At 41.1% G+C, this 20,429-nt stretch overlaps 1 protein-coding gene across 1 annotated transcript; it reads right to left on the reverse strand.

Annotated features, from left to right (window-relative positions):
* Positions 1-6,513: 6,513 nt before the first annotated feature.
* LOC140574661 (uncharacterized) lies at positions 6,514-19,977 on the reverse strand. The gene is made up of 4 exons (XM_072694540.1): positions 19,905-19,977; positions 17,432-18,219; positions 16,038-16,053; positions 6,514-10,152 (listed from the first exon to the last, which is right to left on the reverse strand). Exons 2-4 carry the CDS (start codon positions 18,211-18,213, stop codon positions 9,379-9,381), a joined length of 1,572 nt encoding a protein of 523 aa, XP_072550641.1. The 5' UTR covers positions 18,214-18,219; positions 19,905-19,977; the 3' UTR covers positions 6,514-9,378.
* Between the last annotated feature and the right edge of the window lie 452 nt (positions 19,978-20,429).

The raw sequence follows: 20,429 nt of genomic DNA on the forward strand, positions 1-20,429 counted from the left end.
GAAAAGTCCGTGCGTGGTGACGCGGCGGCGGTGCGCTGCAGTGACGTAAGCGCGCCGGCTGTGCGTAGCTTCGTAAGGAAAATGGCTTCCACAGGGCCCACCTAGACACCTAGCGGCACTGTTTGTTTATTGATCATTTAAGTGGATTAATTCAATTGATTAAATTCCCTATTCAGTTGATTAGCGCAGTTGCACGCTTTATTTGATCAGTGTAAGAACACTGATCTAAGATCAGGGCCCTGGCAAACGTTTGAGGCGCCATTGCTCTAATCACAGCAAGTGCAGCTTAATACTGCCCCCTGAACTGGGAATTTAATGGTTAAATATTGCAATCCAGTTCATCAGCCAGTTCCCAAGCTCTTAATGGGAGTGAATGGTGTCTAAGATCAGGACCCGTGTAAAAGTTTGGATGTATTCACACTTCCATTTTTCACTCTCACAACTACATTACTGTCACAATTAACATACAATTTTTGTAGACCCCAAAATAGAAGCCTGTGGGACTTTACAAATTTTGCAAAGCAAACAGTTGCTAATAAATTAACAATAGTTTATGCAGCAGGATTAATAACTAATGGGAAAATAGCAAAGCACTTTTGTAAGTCGCTCTGGATAAGAGAATCTGCTAAATGCCTTCAATGTAAATGTAACTGAATAATAAACCTAGTACCTACAAGTGAATCATGTTACACAGGTACGTAAATGTAGTTTTAGGAACACCCTAAGTGGTGTGTTTCCCCAACCCAAACCACTAAATGACACACTCTAAATGTAGGTATTGTGATATACACTGATGTGAAGCTACAGTCTCTCATTAGAGTCAATATTAATAACACTCTAAATGTAGGTATTGTGATATACACTGAGGAGGAGCTACAGTCTCTCATTAGGGTGAATATTAATAACACTCTAAATGTAGGTATTGTGATATACACTGAGGTGGAGCTACAGTCTCTCATTAGGGTGAATATTAATAACACTCTAAATGTAGGTATTGTGATATACACTGAGGTGGAGCTACAGTCTCTCATTAGGGTGAATATATATTAATAACACTCTAAATGTAGGTATTGTGATATATACTGAGGTGGAGCTACAGTCTCTCATTAGGGTGAATATTAATAACACTCTAAATGTAGGTATTGTGATGTACACTGAGGAGGAGCTACAGTCTCTCATTAGGGTGAATATTAATAACACTCTAAATGTAGGTATTGTGATATACACTGAGGTGGAGCTACAGTCTCTCATTAGGGTGAATATTAATAACACTCTAAATGTAGGTATTGTGATATACACTGAGGTGGAGCTACAGTCTCTCATTAGGGTGAATATTAATAACACTCTAAATGTAGGTATTGTGATATACACTGAGGTGGAGCTACAGTCTCTCATTAGGGTGAATATATATTAATAACACTCTAAATGTAGGTATTGTGATATACACTGAGGAGGAGCTACAGTCTCTCATTAGGGGGAATATTAATAACACTCTAAATGTAGGTATTGTGATATACACTGAGGTGGAGCTACAGTCTCTCATTAGGGTGAATATATATTAATAACACTCTAAATGTAGGTATTGTGATATACACTGAGGTGGAGCTACAGTCTCTCATTAGGGTGAATATTGATAACACTCTAAATGTAGGTATTGTGATATACACTGAGGTGGAGCTACAGTCTCTCATTAGGGTGAATATATATTAATAACACTCTAAATGTAGGTATTGTGATATACACTGAGGTGGAGCTACAGTCTCTCATTACAGTGAATATTAATACCACTCTAAATGTAGGTATTGTGATATACACTGAGGTGAAGCTACAGTCTCTCATTAGGATGAATATTAATAACACTCTAAATGTAGGTATTGTGATGTACACTGAGGTGGAGCTACAGTCTTTCATTAGGGTGAATATTAATAACACTCTAAATGTAGGTATTGTGATATACACTGAGGTGGAGCCACAGTCTCTCATTAGGGTGAGTATTAATAACACTCTAAATGTAGGTATTGTGATATACACTGAGGTGGAGCTACAGTCTCTCATTAGGGTGAATATTAATAACACTCTAAATGTAGGTATTGTGATATACACTGAGGTGGAGCTACAGTCTCTCATTAGGGTGAATATTAATAACACTCTAAATGTAGGTATTGTGATATACACTGAGGTGGAGCTACAGTCTCTCATTAGGGTAAATATTAATAACACTCTAAATGTAGGTATTGTGATATACACTGAGGTGGATATACAGTCTCTCATTAGGGTGAGTATTAATAACTCTAAATGTAGGTATTGTGATATACACTGAGGTGAAGCTACAGTCTCTCATTAGGGTGAATATTAATAACACTCTAAATGTAGGTATTGTGATATACACTGAGGTGGAGCTACAGTCTCTCATTAGGGTGAATATTAATAACACTCTAAATGTAGGTATTGTGATATACACTGAGGTGGAGCTACAGTCTCTCATTAGGGTGAATATTAATAACACTCTAAATGTAGGTATTGGGATATACACTGAGGTGGAGCTACAGTCTCTCATTAGGGTGAATATTAATAACACTCTAAATGTAGGTATTGTGATATACACTGAGGTGGAGCTACAGTCTCTCATTAGGGTGAATATTAATAACACTCTAAATGTAGGTATTGTGATATACACTGAGGTGGAGCTACAGTCTCTCATTACAGTGAATATTAATAACACTCTAAATGTAGGTATTGTGATATACACTGAGGTGGAGCTACAGTCTCTCATTAGGGTGAATATTAATAACACTCTAAATGTAGGTATTGTGATATACACTGAGGAGGAGCTACAGTCTCTCATTAGGGTGAATATTAATAACACTCTAAATGTAGGTATTGTGATATACACTGAGGTGGAGCTACAGTCTCTCATTAGGGTGAATATTAATAACACTCTAAATGTAGGTATTGTGATATACACTGAGGTGGATATACAGTCTCTCATTAGGGTGAGTATTAATAACTCTAAATGTAGGTATTGTGATATACACTGAGGTGAAGCTACAGTCTCTCATTAGGGTGAATATTAATAACACTCTAAATGTAGGTATTGTGATATACACTGAGGTGGATATACAGTCTCTCATTAGGGTGAGTATTAATAACTCTAAATGTAGGTATTGTGATATACACTGAGGTGGAGCTACAGTCTCTCAGTCTCTCATTAGGGTGCATATATATTAATAACACTCTAAATGTAGGTATTGTGATATACACTGAGGTGGAGCTACAGTCTCTCATTAGGGTGAATATATATTAATAACACTCTAAATGTAGGTATTGTGATATACACTGAGGTGGAGCTACAGTCTCTCATTACAGTGAATATTAATAACACTCTAAATGTAGGTATTGTGATATACACTGAGGTGGATATACAGTCTCTCATTAGGGTGAATATTAATAACACTCTAAATGTAGGTATTGTGATATACATTGAGGTGGAGCTACAGTCTCTCATTAGGGTGAGTATTAATAACTCTAAATGTAGGTATTGTGATATACACTGAGGTGAAGCTACAGTCTCTCATTAGGGTGAATATTAATAACACTCTAAATGTAGGTATTGTGATATACACTGAGGTGGAGCTACACTCTCTCATTAGGGTGAATATTAATAACACTCTAAATGTAGGTATTGTGATATACACTGAGGTGGATATACAGTCTGTCATTACAGTGAATATTAATAACACTCTAAATGTAGGTATTGTGATACAATGAGGTGGTGCTACACTAATCTTTTTTATAGGACTATATATTTGTCTATACATGCATTGCCTATATATCAGTAATTGAAGCTTTGGTGCAACATTTGGGACAGTATAAATAATTGAAATTGCATAATTATTTTAAATCATCTGGCATTTTAAGTATTTCGCCTTCCTAAAAGATAAATGCTGTAACATTTAAAGCTAATTTCCTGATTTTAAAGTTGTTTTAGTAGACAGTGTTAAAATGTTCCAGTGTGTTATTCACCAAAGGAACAGGATAAAAAAAAGAGTATCATGAGAGCAGAATATCTATGTGTAGTCCTGACCCTTGTGTAAACCAGTTCTGCTGTCATATTTGCAGTGTAATTGCCAGTATCTGTTATCCTTTGCATCCTGTTTGGTGTGAATAATTTATGCCACAGGGACCCCGAGAAACTCCCCAGTCAATCAGCTGTGGTTTTGTTGCTCTAGATAGCCCACTCCTAATATCTCAGTGACTGGTGTACATCAATAGCTATGTAGTCTTACAAGCATTTAGCACAGCTGCAGTTTAACAGGATATTAAACCTTAAGCAGTATACCAGTTATCACTGTTCTAACATGAGGCCTAAATCACCACACATTCTTCTCAAACCATGTAGAGGTTGTATACGCTGGTATTTCAAGTAATGAAAGCTTATTTATTAGCTGAATTAGCCTCATAGAAATCTAACTTCAGCCACCCAGCATTTCTTGGGTGATTGCATTTAAAAAGGTGACATTTGTAAGTGTGTACTGTAACTGTACTTGTTGATGACCTGTTTTCTGGTGTAAATCTGCCTCCAGGTGGTGTATGTTCACACTGCACACAGTACATTAGATCAATGTGTAGAATCCATTAGCGCTTTCTGTGAGCTAGCATGTTTTTACTGTATAAAAGATAGACAAGGCTTTCCTTGTTGTTGGATGCGCTGTGTTTTTTCTCAGCTCATTCAGAGCTCAGTTTGCATTGAGAAGAGCTTCTTGTTGTTTTAGTCAATCAGAGAAAGGATAGAAAATGAGTGATGTTGGATCTTATATTCCTATACATGTGTTTCTTGTTCAGAATGAGAGTTTCTGACACTGCCAGACCTTTATTACAGATCAAGTAAAGGCAGCAACATCAGTGAGGATCACTTCATTAATATGGCAGGGGAGATTAAACAGTTGAGACGAAGCCCACTCTTCTTTCAACCCCCCGTACTACAGCGTGTCCACTCTGACGCTTGCCCTGTGACCCTCTCACTCTTACTCCCGTCTCCACGCTGTATAAACTGTGGGCCTTCTCACACTTCCACGCTGACTGACAGCTTGCAGGGAGGTCAGGAATGTTCCGGGACTCAGACTTGTCGCTCTGACGAAAGGCAAATAGCGAAAGAGGTCAGCTTGCAGTAACTGTGGTGGATAAGCACTGAAATTCCCTAACTGAAAACCTGCTAACACTCTACTGCTAAAAAAGGCCCCATCTTCCATGTTTTCTTTGGATGTTTCCCCATTTTACTTTTTCCCTGAGATAAAAATTTATATGGGGACTGAAACAGAGACCTACATGGGTTTTAGGTCTCAATAGGTTTCACATCATTATTGGATATTTTTGGTTAAGAAACTACAAGCCAATGATAGAACCATGATTCCCTTTGATATCCAAGGCGCTATTTAATATTTTGATGGGCTGTTAAGAGCAGGACTGGAACAGATGCCCTCGCTAGGAATCTGCAGGTTCAACTCAAATTCAACTCAGACTGACAGATCATCATTTTTGTGGAGTATTTGCATTGCCTTAAAATAATCAATATCACATGCACATGCACACACGCACACACACACACAAATGATGCACAGACATTGCATGATATATACCTGAGATGATTCTGTGGATGGTATCAGATACTTAGCTGTGGATGCTTACATGCAGATAGAAATTAAGCTGAATTCAGCTGCGTTTTTATTAAACAGGTGAAGCACACTTGAGCTCCGCAACACAGAGGTTTCACACATGAAACAGTACCACCTAGTGGGCATGCATACAAAGAGGTACTGTAGGTACAATAATGCATGTTATTATAAATGTAGGATTATAAATGAGGAATTAATAATAAAGACCCCCCTTTGCTCCGTTTTTGCATTATATTACATTATATTACAATGTTTATTGAAGGGGGAGACCTCAGAGGCCTATACAACACTGACTTTGGTCTGGAACCAGCTCTGGTTTGTGAGTGGTTCTTGTTAACATCTCTTCCTAACTCTCCTGGAGAAAGAACACTACTGAATCATGACAGCTATTGATTATAAACTCAATGGACCCAATGAAATATGAATATTTTTTAGGTGCTACTGAATTATATATAATTAAAATATAACTGAGTAGTTAATCCTTGCTGAACAATCCAGCTAAAGGTGGCTGATTTTACAAGGTCTAAGCTGATCTTTGATGGTCAAGGTGGTTGAAAAGCTGATCATGCAGACAAACACATACCATGGTCAAGCTGATCATGCACATTGGTTGACTAGTTTGGTCATGCTGGTCTTACTGGTGGACCAGCGTGTTCAGGCCGGTGAACCAGCTTGGTCATACTGGTTGACTTGCCTAGTATGCTGGTAGTTAAACGAAAACACTCTAAGCTAAATTTGGCAACCATCTTAACCTGCTGGATGAGCTTGAGCTGGCCCATCCCCCTGGCAGGGGTATAATCATCAGTTTTGACTTAAAAGGAAGAAACTAGAGAGAGTATAATTTCATTTTTATGGGAAAACAGTTTATTCATCTTTGGTGTCTTACAGGCATCAAGGAGCACATACACTACTAACCAAGTCTTTAACAAGCAAAAATACTGTTGTGGACCACGTTTTACGAGTGAAATGACACAACAGACATGACAGAACAGTTTTTACTTATTCATTTATTAAAGTCTGCCGTTTCACTCTTTGTTCTCTTTAAATATTGTTTCCACCATGCATTCACATCTTTCTGGTGCCGTTTCTCCTGAATCCATCAACACCATATTATGAAACATGACCGACCAGAAAATAAACAAGCAAGATCTGTAACTAATCACTCAAATGTTCATGTTAAAACCACCAATCTAACTACTTCTGAATGCTAAACAGTGCTAACTAGGCCACTCCTAGCTTGGCTAGTAGGCCAACAGCTCAATGCATCACCAAAAGCATCCAGTGCAAAGACGAGCGAGCGTCACACTGAGCACTCAAGCTTCAAATTAAAATGATCTTAACACTAAAATGCTTTGGGAAACTGATCTCAAGTCATCTTTCCATCATTTGAGCACCAATCAATAGATTTAACTCACTGTCTAGCCCATTTAACTTCACCTTAACTTGATCTGCAGCGTACAAAGCTGTTAGCCTGCTAGTTAGGCTAGAACCAGCAGTGGTGTGGCAACTGGAGTATAGCTAGCGCTCGCAGCTCATCAGCTCACACCACACATCCACTTGCTCAGATCGGAGATCTTACATCTTGTTTACTTACTCAGATCTGAGATCTTACAAATATGTGTCAGTGGAACATCACTGACTGGACTGTTATCTTCCCTGTGGCGTAATAGTTCGTTAGCCTGCTAGTTAGACTAGTGCTAACACAAAGTGCTAATAGAAGTAGAGCTGTTTGTCATGCAAGTGCTAGTCTAGAGAACAGGCCAACACAACCTCACATCAAACTTTTAACATCATAGCAATTTTAAAATACGGCTCATATTTTAAAACGGTCTGTAAACTAAACGTTGCTTGTCACCAGATTACAATCCTCTAATTATATTGGACCATGGCTTATTTCATGACAGACACAATGAAGCTAATGGACAGTACCCATAAATTCTTATTTTGCAGAAGTACTAAGGAAATATGTGTCAATATATTTTAACACATGGGTTTAACACATCTCCTCTCATATATGAGAAGCCAGCCACTGTCTCTTTGGCCGGCCAACATCGCTGTAAGGGTGATGAGGGGAGAGAGCATGGCCAGTTGTGCTTTCTCAGACTTCGGACACTGATGGCAAAGCAACATGACTCAGGAATCAAACTCGCAACCCCCACCCCTCTTCCCCCCGGGCCATAGTGGTAGCGCATTAGAGTCCTCGAACCTTTTTTATTGTAATGAATCTAATAGACAAGTTCCCATTAATTCATATTTTGCAGAAGTACTATGGTAATATGTGTCAGTTAAAAAATTGACATTTTGCTGCAGTAACACATGTGACCAGATACCAATCTACAGAACCACAATAAGCCATCTGTGGCCCAGCAGAACAAGCTCCAGGCTTTGCACAGGTTAAAGTGTTTGCAAGCAAACTAGTAAACTAAAAACATTGCTGGGTCTTGACCTTTTCATTATTATTTTTAAGGAATAATCTGTTAGTTTATCATGGATGGGTAAATAACTAGCTAGCTAACATAGTCAGGGATCTAATGGATGCAGTCGACTATAGTGGAGTACCCCAGTCCTGCAACCCCAACGGCACTCACATGGGGATGAAATAGCGGTAGTATGGGGCAGTGGCCACTGCCACTGTTGGGCCCTTGAGCAAGGCCCTTTACCCTCTCTGCTCCCTGGGTGCTGGAGTTGACTGCCCACAACTCTGGGTGTGTGTGTGTGTGTGTGTGTGTGTGTGTGTGTTCACTACCACAGATGGGTTAAATGTGGAGGACACATTTCGCTGTACATAGTACAGTGACAAATACGTGCACCTTTACCTTTAGTACAGAAAGAGGAGAAAGGCTATGCAAATCTTGTACTAGGAACCTGGTGTATTATCTCAGCAATGGGTGTAAATATGTGCTATAATATTATTGGTTTAATAATGGTTAAATTTTCCCTGACGCTGGTAGACTGGTGCTGGAACCGAACCTTTAGAAGGTGATTAGGAGCAGGTAAAAGTATTGTACAGGTATATTACGGATCACCAAGGTACATAAAATATACAGTATTTGTATCCTTTGAAAGTACAACATGGTGCTCAAAGTTTGGTAGTAGACAAACGGGCATGTCTACACATCTACATGACTGACGAGGCAACAGCAAAGGAATATAGCACAATTATAATCCCTTGCTGAAGAAACACTAGAAACACTAGAAGTTGGCAATATGGTGATATTTTGTTGTTACTGTGCTAATTTTATTATGGTGATGAAAAATTATAAAATTATATAAATGCTTTTTCAACAGTAACATGGTCACTACACTTGAGGCAAAAAGGGTTCTATATTGTATTGAAGTACGGGTTGTTTACTATGTGTAATACATGTTTTTGTGGTCACAATGTATTCTATTTGAATGTCTAAGAGACATAAACAAACTCTTAAACCATTTAGATGGTTCTTTGAGAACCCTTCAATAACACCTGTTTTCAAGACAATGTACCATGATATGATAAGTACCACCCCACTGACAGTTTGGTACTTCTATTTTCCATATTTAAGTGTATATAGCCAACACAGGTAGCTCCAACACCTGCCCAAGTTGGAGGTGCTTCCGGCCAAGCCGAACCTGGTGCTGCGTCTTGCAGGACTGCAGCTGCATCCAAGAGGCCTTAGGCTTTTTGAATGCAACGTTTTCAAGTCGAGTTTCCCCCCACTGTGATGGATCAGTCGTAGGGTTCCTCACCTGTGTGACTGCGCTGGTGTCTCTGAAGACTGCTCTGTAGAGTAAAACTCTTTCCACAGTCTGAGCAGCAAAACGGTTTGTCTCCTGTGTGACTGTGAAGGTGTAGCTGGAGATTACTGTACTGTTTAAAGCTCTTCCCGCAGTAGGAGCAGAAGTACGGCTTCTCTCCGGTGTGAACGCGCTGGTGTCTTTGGAGACTGCTCTGGAGAGAGAAGTTCTTCCCGCACTCTGAGCAGAAATACGGCCTCTCTCCGGTGTGAACACGCTCGTGTTTCCTGAGAGTTCCTCGCTCTCGGAAACTGCGACCGCACACAGCGCAATCGAACGGCTTCTCTCCGGTGTGGATGCGCTGGTGCACCTGGAAGGTACTCTGCTGGTTGAAGCTCATCCCACACACAGAGCAGATGTACGGTTTCTCTCCGGTGTGGACGCGCTCGTGTTTAATGAGAGTTCCTCGCTCGCGGAAACTCCGTCCACACACGGAGCAGTCGTAGGGTTTCTCTCCGGTGTGGATGCGCTGGTGCACCTTGAAGCTTCGGTGCTGATTGAAGCTCTTGCCGCACTCCGAGCACTGATAGGGTTTCTCTCCAGTGTGAATGCGCTGGTGTGCTTGGAGGTGACTCTGTGTGGTGAAGCCTTTCCCGCACTCTGAGCACAGGTACGGCCTCTCCCCCGTGTGGATGCGCTGGTGTGTTTGGAGATTACTCAGCTGGGAGAAGCTCTTTCCACACTCGGAGCAGTGGTAGGATCTCTCCTTACCTGGATTTTTCTCTGTCAGCTTTTGAGGAGTACTAGTAGATGTTTGCTGAGCGCTGGAGCTTTCGATGAACTCCACGTCCTCAACTTTTATCTCGTCTTGTATCAGCACAGTAATGTACTCCTCCTGTGGAACATCCACAGACGTCTCCGTGGGCATTTCAAGCCGTGTAGGAAGAGGAGCAGAAGACTCAGAACAGGATGTCATTGTTTTCTGGAGGAGAAAATAAAAAATGAATGCTTATTCCATTTGATACAACAATTGTTGACAAGATTGTTAACAAAGATACTGGAAAACCAAACCCTTTCAGTAATTTAATGAGGAATACTACTACTACTACTACTAATAATACAATACTGAGACAGTGAGCAGCTGTACATATCCACAGTTTGATGACCTAGATGCTCCTGATTTGACTGTTGCTGACATTAGCAAACCTGGTGCTTCACCTTCCCTCACTGGGTTCAGCTCTACATCAGCTCTACTGCTTTCTGCATGTTGGAAAACACTGGAAACACTTCAACCTGATCCAGCCTGTACTAGGGATTATTCTTAATAATAAAGATGCTATGAAGGGTTCCTTGAGCGACTGTATAGTAGAACCACTTTTGGCTTCCAAAAGAACCATTTTTGAAAAAAATATGTGGGTGTTGAGGGAGAAGAGCGCCATCTACCCACTTGGAGAGAGCATCCATTGTGCTCCCTCAGACTCCGGCCGCTGATGGCAAAGCGGCATGGCTCAGGATTCGAACTTGCAGAGCATTAGATCCCCCAGAACCTTTTTCTATTTCTTTTGAAAATGTTCTTTATCAAGGTTCTTTATAAACTGTTAACAATGTTTAGGAGCATCACAAGGCTAATTTTAGGAAGGCTTCAACTCTCCCAAACAAATGGGGGTCTCCATTTTTTTCACAATATATGAGGCATGCCATAGGCCCTGCTGCTGCTCCAATACAGCACTGCCTCAACTGCTAAAAGACAACTAAAGCTATGACAGGATGTAGGCTAAGAACTAACAGAGATAAACATAAGCCTGTTTTTCCCAAGTACATCATCTATAGAGTCACTTTAAGTAGTTACAGAGTGAGGATCCCCATCCATGACATGAATTTGAGGCAAATTATGGTGACTATAGCCAGCTATCATGTTTTTGTTATTTGTTTGTTAGAAAGCCAGCTCACAAGAGAATTCTTTATGAATCGGTTGAGAGAAAGAGTTGTGTTTATTAACTGAATTCAACATATTGAATTGAAATAATGGACTGGGTTGTAAGTTTAATAAGGAGATTAATAAGTTTAATAATCAGCTTGGTGCCCTTGGTGACCTCATTTGCTGGAAACATTTCTGTCTACAGTTAATGTTTTCAGTAAACCCAGGCGGTCTGTCTTCACTGTGCATGAAATTTAGACTTTTTTCAAATCTTATTCACAACAGAGCTATATCGCAGCTCCGAATGCCAGACAGTTGTATAGATTTTCCCAATTCAGACAAAAATGTGAACTAGTTGATCTTAACCTTGAGTTCTTGTTTAATAAAACAGTGTTTTATTAAACAAAGGCTGACCTGGTTCCAGTCTGCAGTCTCTAGGGTTGCAAATTGTCAGAGAATTGTCAAATTTGGAAAATGTACCATGGTGTCATGCTGGCTAGGCGTAGCAGGGAACTGAAAACACTTGTAGGGATGGAACAATGCAAGACTTTATTAAAGAGGGCAGTGTAAACACAAAACAGGGAGTATAACCAAGGCAGGATAACACGATTGTGCGGCAAACTACAAGACAGAAAGATGAACCAAACCAAACAGGACTGCAAAATAACAAACCAAGGACTGGGAGAATACTGGGCTTGAGACCGAGGGGCTTAAACATGGACAGGACGGGAAAGGAAAAGGAAAATCACTGAGCACCACTCAGGAGGGGGCAAGGATAATAAGGTAAACAGAAAACCACAAGTTGAGCTTCGGCCAAAGTAGAAAAAAAAAGTGAAGCCGAGCTTCGAACTGGCTGGGGCAAAACAAAAGACTTCGGACAGGAGGGGAACTAAACACGAGGCAGAGAAGCGGGGAGATACACTAAAGGCAGAGGAGGTAGAAAAACAAGGACTAGGAACAATGGTGGAACGCTAACTGAGTAGACATAGAGTAGACAAAACAATAAACAAGACGTAAGCAAACCTTAGACGACTATTAGGGTCTTAATGAAATAAATCGTTGCTGTCAAACAAAAACCTCACATATCCAAAACAGCAAATTCACGAGACGGAATAATAGATGGAGCATTTCTATTGGTCCATCGTTCACATGATTCACATGATGCCCCAAAAAATTAAAAAATGACAAAAACAAAGATTCAAGGCTTTTATATGAGTGACGAAATACATCAAAACCATAATGAAATCTAATTTTACCTGATTGTATTTAAAACATACTGGGATTTGCATTGTAAGTATGTTGTAAGTATACAAGTAAATGTACTCATGTAAAATATTATAAAAAATATACATTATCAAATGCTTGCTTCTGTGACCTTACACAGTGTACTTTCATTTTTTGAAAATACTACAGTAATTCACTTGGAATGTCACATAAAGTCATCATAATCCCAAACGTTTTTACGCAAATAAAGTTAGTCTGTTGTACAAATACCTGGATATGTGTCACATATAACTTCACTGAGTGTTTCGATATTTGTTGATTGTTTTCTGAGGGGCAGTGATTGACCCATGTGAGCTTAAAAACAGCACACAAAAAATAATCTGCACTAACGTTTGATTTAATCATTTATCTCATATTGGATGTTTCTCTACAGGTCCAGTAGCTGAGTCAGCTGTGTGGGGTCAGTAATATACAGTGGGGTTTGTGTGTGCAATACTAACTACTTGAGTAAAACACAATATTCCCCTTGGCTCCTGGCACCATACTGGGCTTGTCTTTCCCCCTTTACTCACCATCAGTGTGAAGCCATTCCCCCCAGGCTACCGTCCCCAATGCCTGCACTTGTAAACTGTATAGTGCTCTAGATGCCAGGCATTAGTGGTAAAGGCAGACACAGCAAGTTACCATTCTCTCTGCTCTTAAGTGTGGCTTCAGGTTGGCTGTAGTGACTACTCTGCATCAAGTCTGACTGAGGTCTTCAACTCTGGACTAGTTACTTACATTAACTGATCTGATGAAAACAAAAGTCTGGATTGGAAGCTGGATTGACTGGCTTAATGTAAACAAATGTGTATTCATGTGGATTTGAGTTTACACATAATAGTACTGTATAATAGTAATACAGTTGTAATACTTATTAGATGTGTTTTAGTTTATGTAAAATTGTGTGCAGTAGTAAGTTTAAAGTCTAAGCATACTTAGGTAGCACAATATCATACAGGTAGCACAATTAAAGTTAATGTTTTTCCCCCTATTTTTGTACAATTAAAGTATAATATAAAGTACAAAATAGTTTAAAAAGTTGAAGCATTTTCTCCATTAAAACTGTTTTTTTTTTGCATACCCCACATTAATTAATCAGATTAATCAGAATTAATCACAGAGAAGTGTTTTGATTAACGTGATTAAACGTTTTAAACTGATTGATACCACTAATAAAAACATTTAAAAAGTTTGAAAATATTAATAAACCCAAAGAATTAAACAAACTATAGATTTATATATTATATTTAGATATAAAAAAGGAATAATATATACAATGTATATAAATATTCAATTGATAGAAAATAGACACTGAAGTACGAGCTGAGGTGTGGTTATGATATGATGTGTCTATTTTAATATGCAACATCTACACCTACAAGCCTGGGTTTGTTAACAGCGCTAACACTGTACGTGGTACAAGTACTGAAGTACTGGAGCAGACTTCATTAGGAATGAATGTGATCTAGGTCTTTTAACACTGACTTTTCAGTGTCCCACATTACGAAATGCAGACGGTCTGAGACGGTTTGGCACCAAGAGTCCTGATCTATCTGCTACCACTTCTGCTCTGAATAGGACACATCCATCCTGAGGATCTCAGAGTAGAGCTGGGCAATATGGCGATATTTTATCGTATCGTGATCAATTTTGTTATGGTGTTACACAATATGGCTTTTCTAAGCATATGGAGGATATTGCTAATGCTTAATAAACACTGATCAGCTGCAGGTTTCATTACATAGAGGGTGATTGATTTTTTTTTAAGAATCTGTCACTACTGATGTAGCGAGCTATTCAGTCTGTGGTTACATCACATGTATCGTGATAAACATTGAGAAAAATATCTATAAATATAATCGTGATATATTTCTTCTGCCATATCGCCCAGGCCTTTTTGAGAGTGTTACTGCATGTGGATTTAAAAAGACTACAGGCAAGATTAAAAAGGCCTATATTAAGCTATGCTAACTATTCTTAAACTTCTCTGTTTCTATCATGCATGCTGAGGAAACTGCAGGTGTGCATGTGAAGCTCTACAGTGTGTGTTTTGAGGAGATCCATGGTGTAAAGCATGTTAATAAACCATGAACCCCCCCCGCCCGATCCAATCACACTGGAGCCCAGCAGAAAGGGCTACCGTTAGCCTGCTCAGCTAACGACCCGCTCCTGCGCTGCTTTCCGGTTTAAAGGGCGAACATCTCTCCACCTTTCCTCCAGCCTGATTAACACCCACTGTAAAGACTGTAAACAGGAGCTGAGGAGCACTCTACCTTCAGCAGCAGCTCCTGTTCCTCTCTTTCAGACAGCAGCACTGCTGCCCACAGCTGGATCCTCTGCTTCTCCTCCTTACTGGCGCTGGAGAGCCGCGGTCACAGAGGCAGCGCCCCCTCCTGGACCGACTGCAGGGAGAGAGACAGACAGACCACGTGATCACACACGGGCGAGATGTTGTATATATATATATAGAGAGAGAGAGAGAGAGAGAGAGAGAGAGAGAGGAGGGTCTCGTCTTTACAACAACATGACGGTTTTAGATGGTCTAAGATGGTTTAGCTTTCTAACCAGCAAAGCGTTTGATAGATAAGCTGGTCCTGGTCAACATGAGCAAGCTGGTCATCAAGCTGGTTATACTGTTTGACAGACCGGTGGACCGGTGTGGGCCATGCTGATCACCCAGCTTAGTCATGCTAGTTGACGTGCATGGCCAAGTTGGTCATGTTGGTCTTTGAGGGTCAAGGTGGTCTTGCTGCTTTTGACCAGCATAGCGGTTTTATTTTGTCGCAGTAGTTGACTTGTGTGGTCAAGGGGGTCATGCTGGTCATGGAGGTCAACCAACTTGGTCATGCTTGTTGACTAGCACGGTCAGGCCGGTCAGTTAGCTCAGGGGGGTCGGGGAGGTTAACCAGCTTGACACTACGGTTGACTAGCTAGGTCAGGTTGGTCATGCTGATAGAGCAGGTGAACCAAACCAAAACACCCTACACTGGCCAACCAGCCTGACCAGTTTGAGCTATAGTGCTACTTTGAGGTAGATCACATTCTGGCCTACAGTCAATGTATCCAGTAATACCAGACTGGACGTCATACCCGTACACTGTAGACTGTGTTCATACCTAATTCATACCACAGCTGTATACTTTTCATTGCAACAGAACTGTATTGAACATGCAGCGTTCACTGTGACCTTTGATTGGTCCGAATGTTGATGGGACACACACTTTGTGCTGTACTTTAATGTAACCCTCACATACAGTATCAACGTAATCCAGTGTATTCCATCTTTTGTGTTGCAAACAAATAAAGACGCATATGCTGTGTTCCAATAGAACTGGGATGTCGGATTTTCCGAGTTCCAAGTAGGAAATTTCAACTGGAGTGCCCCCACAAGTCAGATTTCCAACTCGGAAAGAGTCTGGAGAATCTCACCAACCCTGAGTTTACAATCCTAGATGGTCGCACTGCACACCATAATGTGATTTTCTATTTGTGAAATCAGTCATACACACAGTACTGTCCAACTTCCATACTTTGGACACGTTTCCATGAGGGTTGGATGCGCAAAATACTGCATAATGCCTTTTTATGAACTAGTATCCCATAACAGCGCTAACCTGGGACATAAAGTGGGACATATTCTGGACAGATTGGCATAAAACTCCAGTAAAGGATTGTCAAACCAGTTGTGATAAACTCCAAAGTATTTTGGAAATGTTCTGAAACAGTGTACAATTCCCGGGATGTTTAACTGAGTGTGGTCAACTGGGGTGTCACGTCATTCCCAGCTCCGACATCCAACTTCCGAGGCACATGGAACACAGCATTAAAGGAACAGATTGGTAATAAATAAATAAATCAGTCAATCAATCAGGTAAACATGACTGATCACTGACCACATATGCAGTCGATCAGCCAAGACATGTTTGGTACCCGATGTGTGCTTTTTTTTTGTATTCAATGATAGGAGATGCAAGGCTAATGATGCTAACCTGCACTGTCAACAAGCACAGCTCCATAAATACACCCAAAATCTTCATATACGAAAGCTCCATAAATACACTCAAAATCTTTTGATGACTGAAGATTTCAGCTCCATAAATACACTCAAAATCTTTTGATGACTGAAGATTTCAGCTCCATAAATACACTCAAAATCTTTTGATGACTGAAGATTTCAGCTCCATAAATACACTCAAAATCTTTTGATGACTAAAGATTTCAGCTCCATAAAAACACTAAAAATCTTCAGATAAATGAAAAAGATTGAATGAAAGATTTACTAGAACAGCACTTAGAGCATTTAAGCAAAACCCGGAACTCCGTTCAGCTCTGTACAGAAGTTTATTTTTTGGTGCTTTCAGCCTAAAGTAAGTCATACAGTGTACTGAACTACATCCATTTATCAAGATAAGGAAGATCTGGAGTTTTTTTGAGGCACAAGTTGTTACGTGTGCCATCTTCTCTCCCTTGATCGCCACCCCTGTCTACTACAGGTTCATTCATGTGCCAATCACGGCTTGAAAATGACTGCATTTGGGAGATTATATATATATATATATATAGTCACACACCCCTGGTTGTACATTGTGAATAAGAAACACGGCTCTAGAGTAGAGGCTCCCAACCCCTGCCCTTCTAGCAACACACCTGATCCAAGAGAGCCGCTAATCAGCAAGCCCTTCCTGAGACGAAGGTGGTGTGATAGAGCAGGAAAGCACTAAATTTAAGGTTTCCTTACTCTAGAGCCATGTTACTTATTCACAATGTATAACCAGGGGTGTGTGACTTGGAAAGCGCAGCTCTGGAAGATGACACCTACGCAATATGAACGTCAACAATGCCCTCCTCAGTCTTAACGCACTTGTGCTTCTTTAAAGTATAGGGGTGCCTGAAGTTGCGCCCGCACTCAGAGCAGAAATACGGCTTCTCTCCCGTGTGGATGCGCTGGTGCAGCTGGAGATTCCCCCGATGTTTGAAACCCTTCCCACAGTACAAGCAGTCGTAGGGTTCCTCGCCGGTGTGGGTGCGCTGGTGTCTCTGTAGACTGCTCTGCAGAGTAAAGCTCTTCCCACACGCCGAGCAGAGGTATGACTTCTCTGCCTTGTGACTGTGCAAGTGTAGCTGGAGATTGCTGCACTGTTTGAAGCTCTTGCCACACTCCGAACAGACGTACGGTTTCTCTCCCGTGTGGATACGCTGGTGGACCTGGAGATTGCTTTGCTGAATGAAGCTCTTGCCGCAGTCCGAGCACTGATAGGGTTTCTCTCCAGTGTGAATGCGCTGGTGTGTTTGGAGGTGACTCTGTGTGGTGAAGCCTTTCCCGCACTCTGAGCACAGGTACGGCCTCTCCCCCGTGTGGATGCGCTGGTGCGTTTGGAGATTACTCAGCTGGGTGAAACTCTTGCTGCACTCAGAGCAGTGGTAGGACCTTCTCTTGCCAGTAGTCTTTTGCATTCCTATTTGAGGAGCGCTGGGAGACGTTTCTTGAGCACTGGGGCTTTCGCTGAATTCCACGTCCTCAACTTTAATCTCGTCTTGTATCAGTACAGTGATGTATTCCTCCTGTGGAACATCTTCAGACATCTCCGTGGACATATCAAGGCCTTTAGGAGAAGGAGAAGCTGACTCCCAACAGGACATCATTGTTTTCTAGAGGATAAAAAGAAAATGAACGCTTAGGTATTGATAAATCTCTACCGAGGCCCCTAACAGTGCTGGACTTTGGTTGATCTGTGACTGATGGACATTGATGGAGAGCATCACGGTCACATAAGACTTTCTATCAATTTTATTCTACTGTGATAAACACTACCTCCATAAGTCTGCACTAAAACCTATGACAGTGTTTATAAATCACATATAACCCTGCTGACAAATCCAGCTCAAGACCAGCATTCTAGCTTGTTTCACATAGTCTAAGATGGTCATCGATGGTCAAGGTGGTTGAAAAGCTGGTCATCCAGATGAAAACATACTCTGCTCTGGTAAATCAGCTGCTTAGCGTAGCCAGCAGCGTATGGACTGGCTGATGGACTGGCGGGTCTGTCAGCATGACAAACTTGACCAAGCTGGTTGTCATACAAGTTGACCAGCTTGGTCATACTGGTCAGTCACATTAGTCATGATGATCATACCACCGAGGACATGCTGTTTGACCCCCTTGGTAATACTGGTCATGCTGGTCAGCTTGGTGATACAAGCATGGTCATGGTGGTCATGCTGGTTGACTAGCTTGGTTAGGTTGGTCCTTCTGGTAGACCAGTTAAACCATCATACACAAATAAAACAAAACTCTATCTGGAACATCTGTCTCTGCATCTGTACTGACCAGCATAGCGTATGTTTTCTTATGAGTCTTATGGACTGGCTGGTCTATCGGCATGACAAACTTGACCAAGCTACTTGTTAAGCTGATCATACTGGTGAACCAGTGTGGTCATACTGTCATACTGGTGGACCAGCTCGGTCATACTGATCAGTCACATTAGCCATGACGGTCAACCACCTTGGTAATACTGGTCATGCTGGTCATCCCAGTTTGTTAATCTACCTTGCTTATGATGGTCGTGTTATTCATACCAGCTTCTTCATGATGACCATGCTGTTTATTCCAGCTTGGTCAAGATGGTCAACCAGCATGGTCATGCAGGTCATCCCAGTCAGGTCATGCTGCTTGGTTCTGCTGTTTACATGCTCATCATACTGGTTGACTAGCTTAGTTTGGTCGGTCCTTTTGGTAGACCAGCTAAACCATCAGACACAAGTAAAAAATAACAATGCTGGTCAAGAGCTGAACAGGTCATACGTCTTAACCAGCGTAATTAAAGCAGATGTGGAACATCTGTCCTGCACCTGTCCTGTATTAACCATGCATGCTGCAATGACTAATTTCACTGTGAAACTGCAGGTGTGCTCAAAGTTATGCTGGAGCAGAGAGAGAGAGAGAGAGAGAGAGAGAGAGAGAGAGGGAGAGAGAGAGAGAGAGAGAGAGAGAGAGAGAGAGAGAGAGAGAGATCTGCACAGAACATGATAACACAGATCACTTCAGCAACATCATTGTGTGCAAAGTAAAAGTGTGTGTGTGTGTGTGTGTGTGTGTGTGTGTGTTTGAGATACAGTTTTCTACAGTCATTGGTGTAAAACATTTCCATGGTGTGAATGTTTATAAGCCCCCAAACCCCTCGTTATGATCAGACAGCAGAAAGAGCTACCATTAGCCTGCCCAGCTAACGCTCCGCTTCTGCGCTGGTTGAAATGACGATCTCTCCACCTTTCCTCCAGCCTGATTAACACCCACTGTAAAGACTGTAAACAGGAGCTGAAGAGCACTCTACCTTCAGCAGCAGCTCCTGTTCCTCTCTTTCAGACAGCAGCACTGCTGCCCACAGCTGGATCCTCTGCTTCTCCTCCTTACTGGCGCTGGAGAGCCGCGGTCACAGAGGCAGCGCCCCCTCCTGGACCGACTGCAGGGAGAGAGACAGACAGACAGACAGAGCGTTTGAGCTCATTTACCCAAACACGGTCTCTCTAGCACTTAGCAAATAGATCAGTCATTTAATAGAATAAATCAGGGAGTTCATATTTGTAATAACCAGGATTAAACATAGTTTGATAAAAAAAAAAAAGTCTGCCAAAAAGAGGGACAGCATGACCACGTACTGGTCCAGAGGACTACACGAATAAATGATAAATTGATACTTTTTGTCAATTAGAGTAGCAATTCTAGTAATTTAGAGTAATTTTAAATAATAGATTGTAAGAAATCAAGTTGTAACTGGGTTGAACCTGAAAAAGACATTTTTTTAGCTTTGCCATTTCAACCAAATATCAGCGTTACTGAAACGCTGTTCACCAGAAAG

Source organism: Salminus brasiliensis, chromosome 13 (assembly GCF_030463535.1).
Source record: "Salminus brasiliensis chromosome 13, fSalBra1.hap2, whole genome shotgun sequence".
NCBI lineage: Eukaryota > Metazoa > Chordata > Actinopteri > Characiformes > Bryconidae > Salminus > Salminus brasiliensis.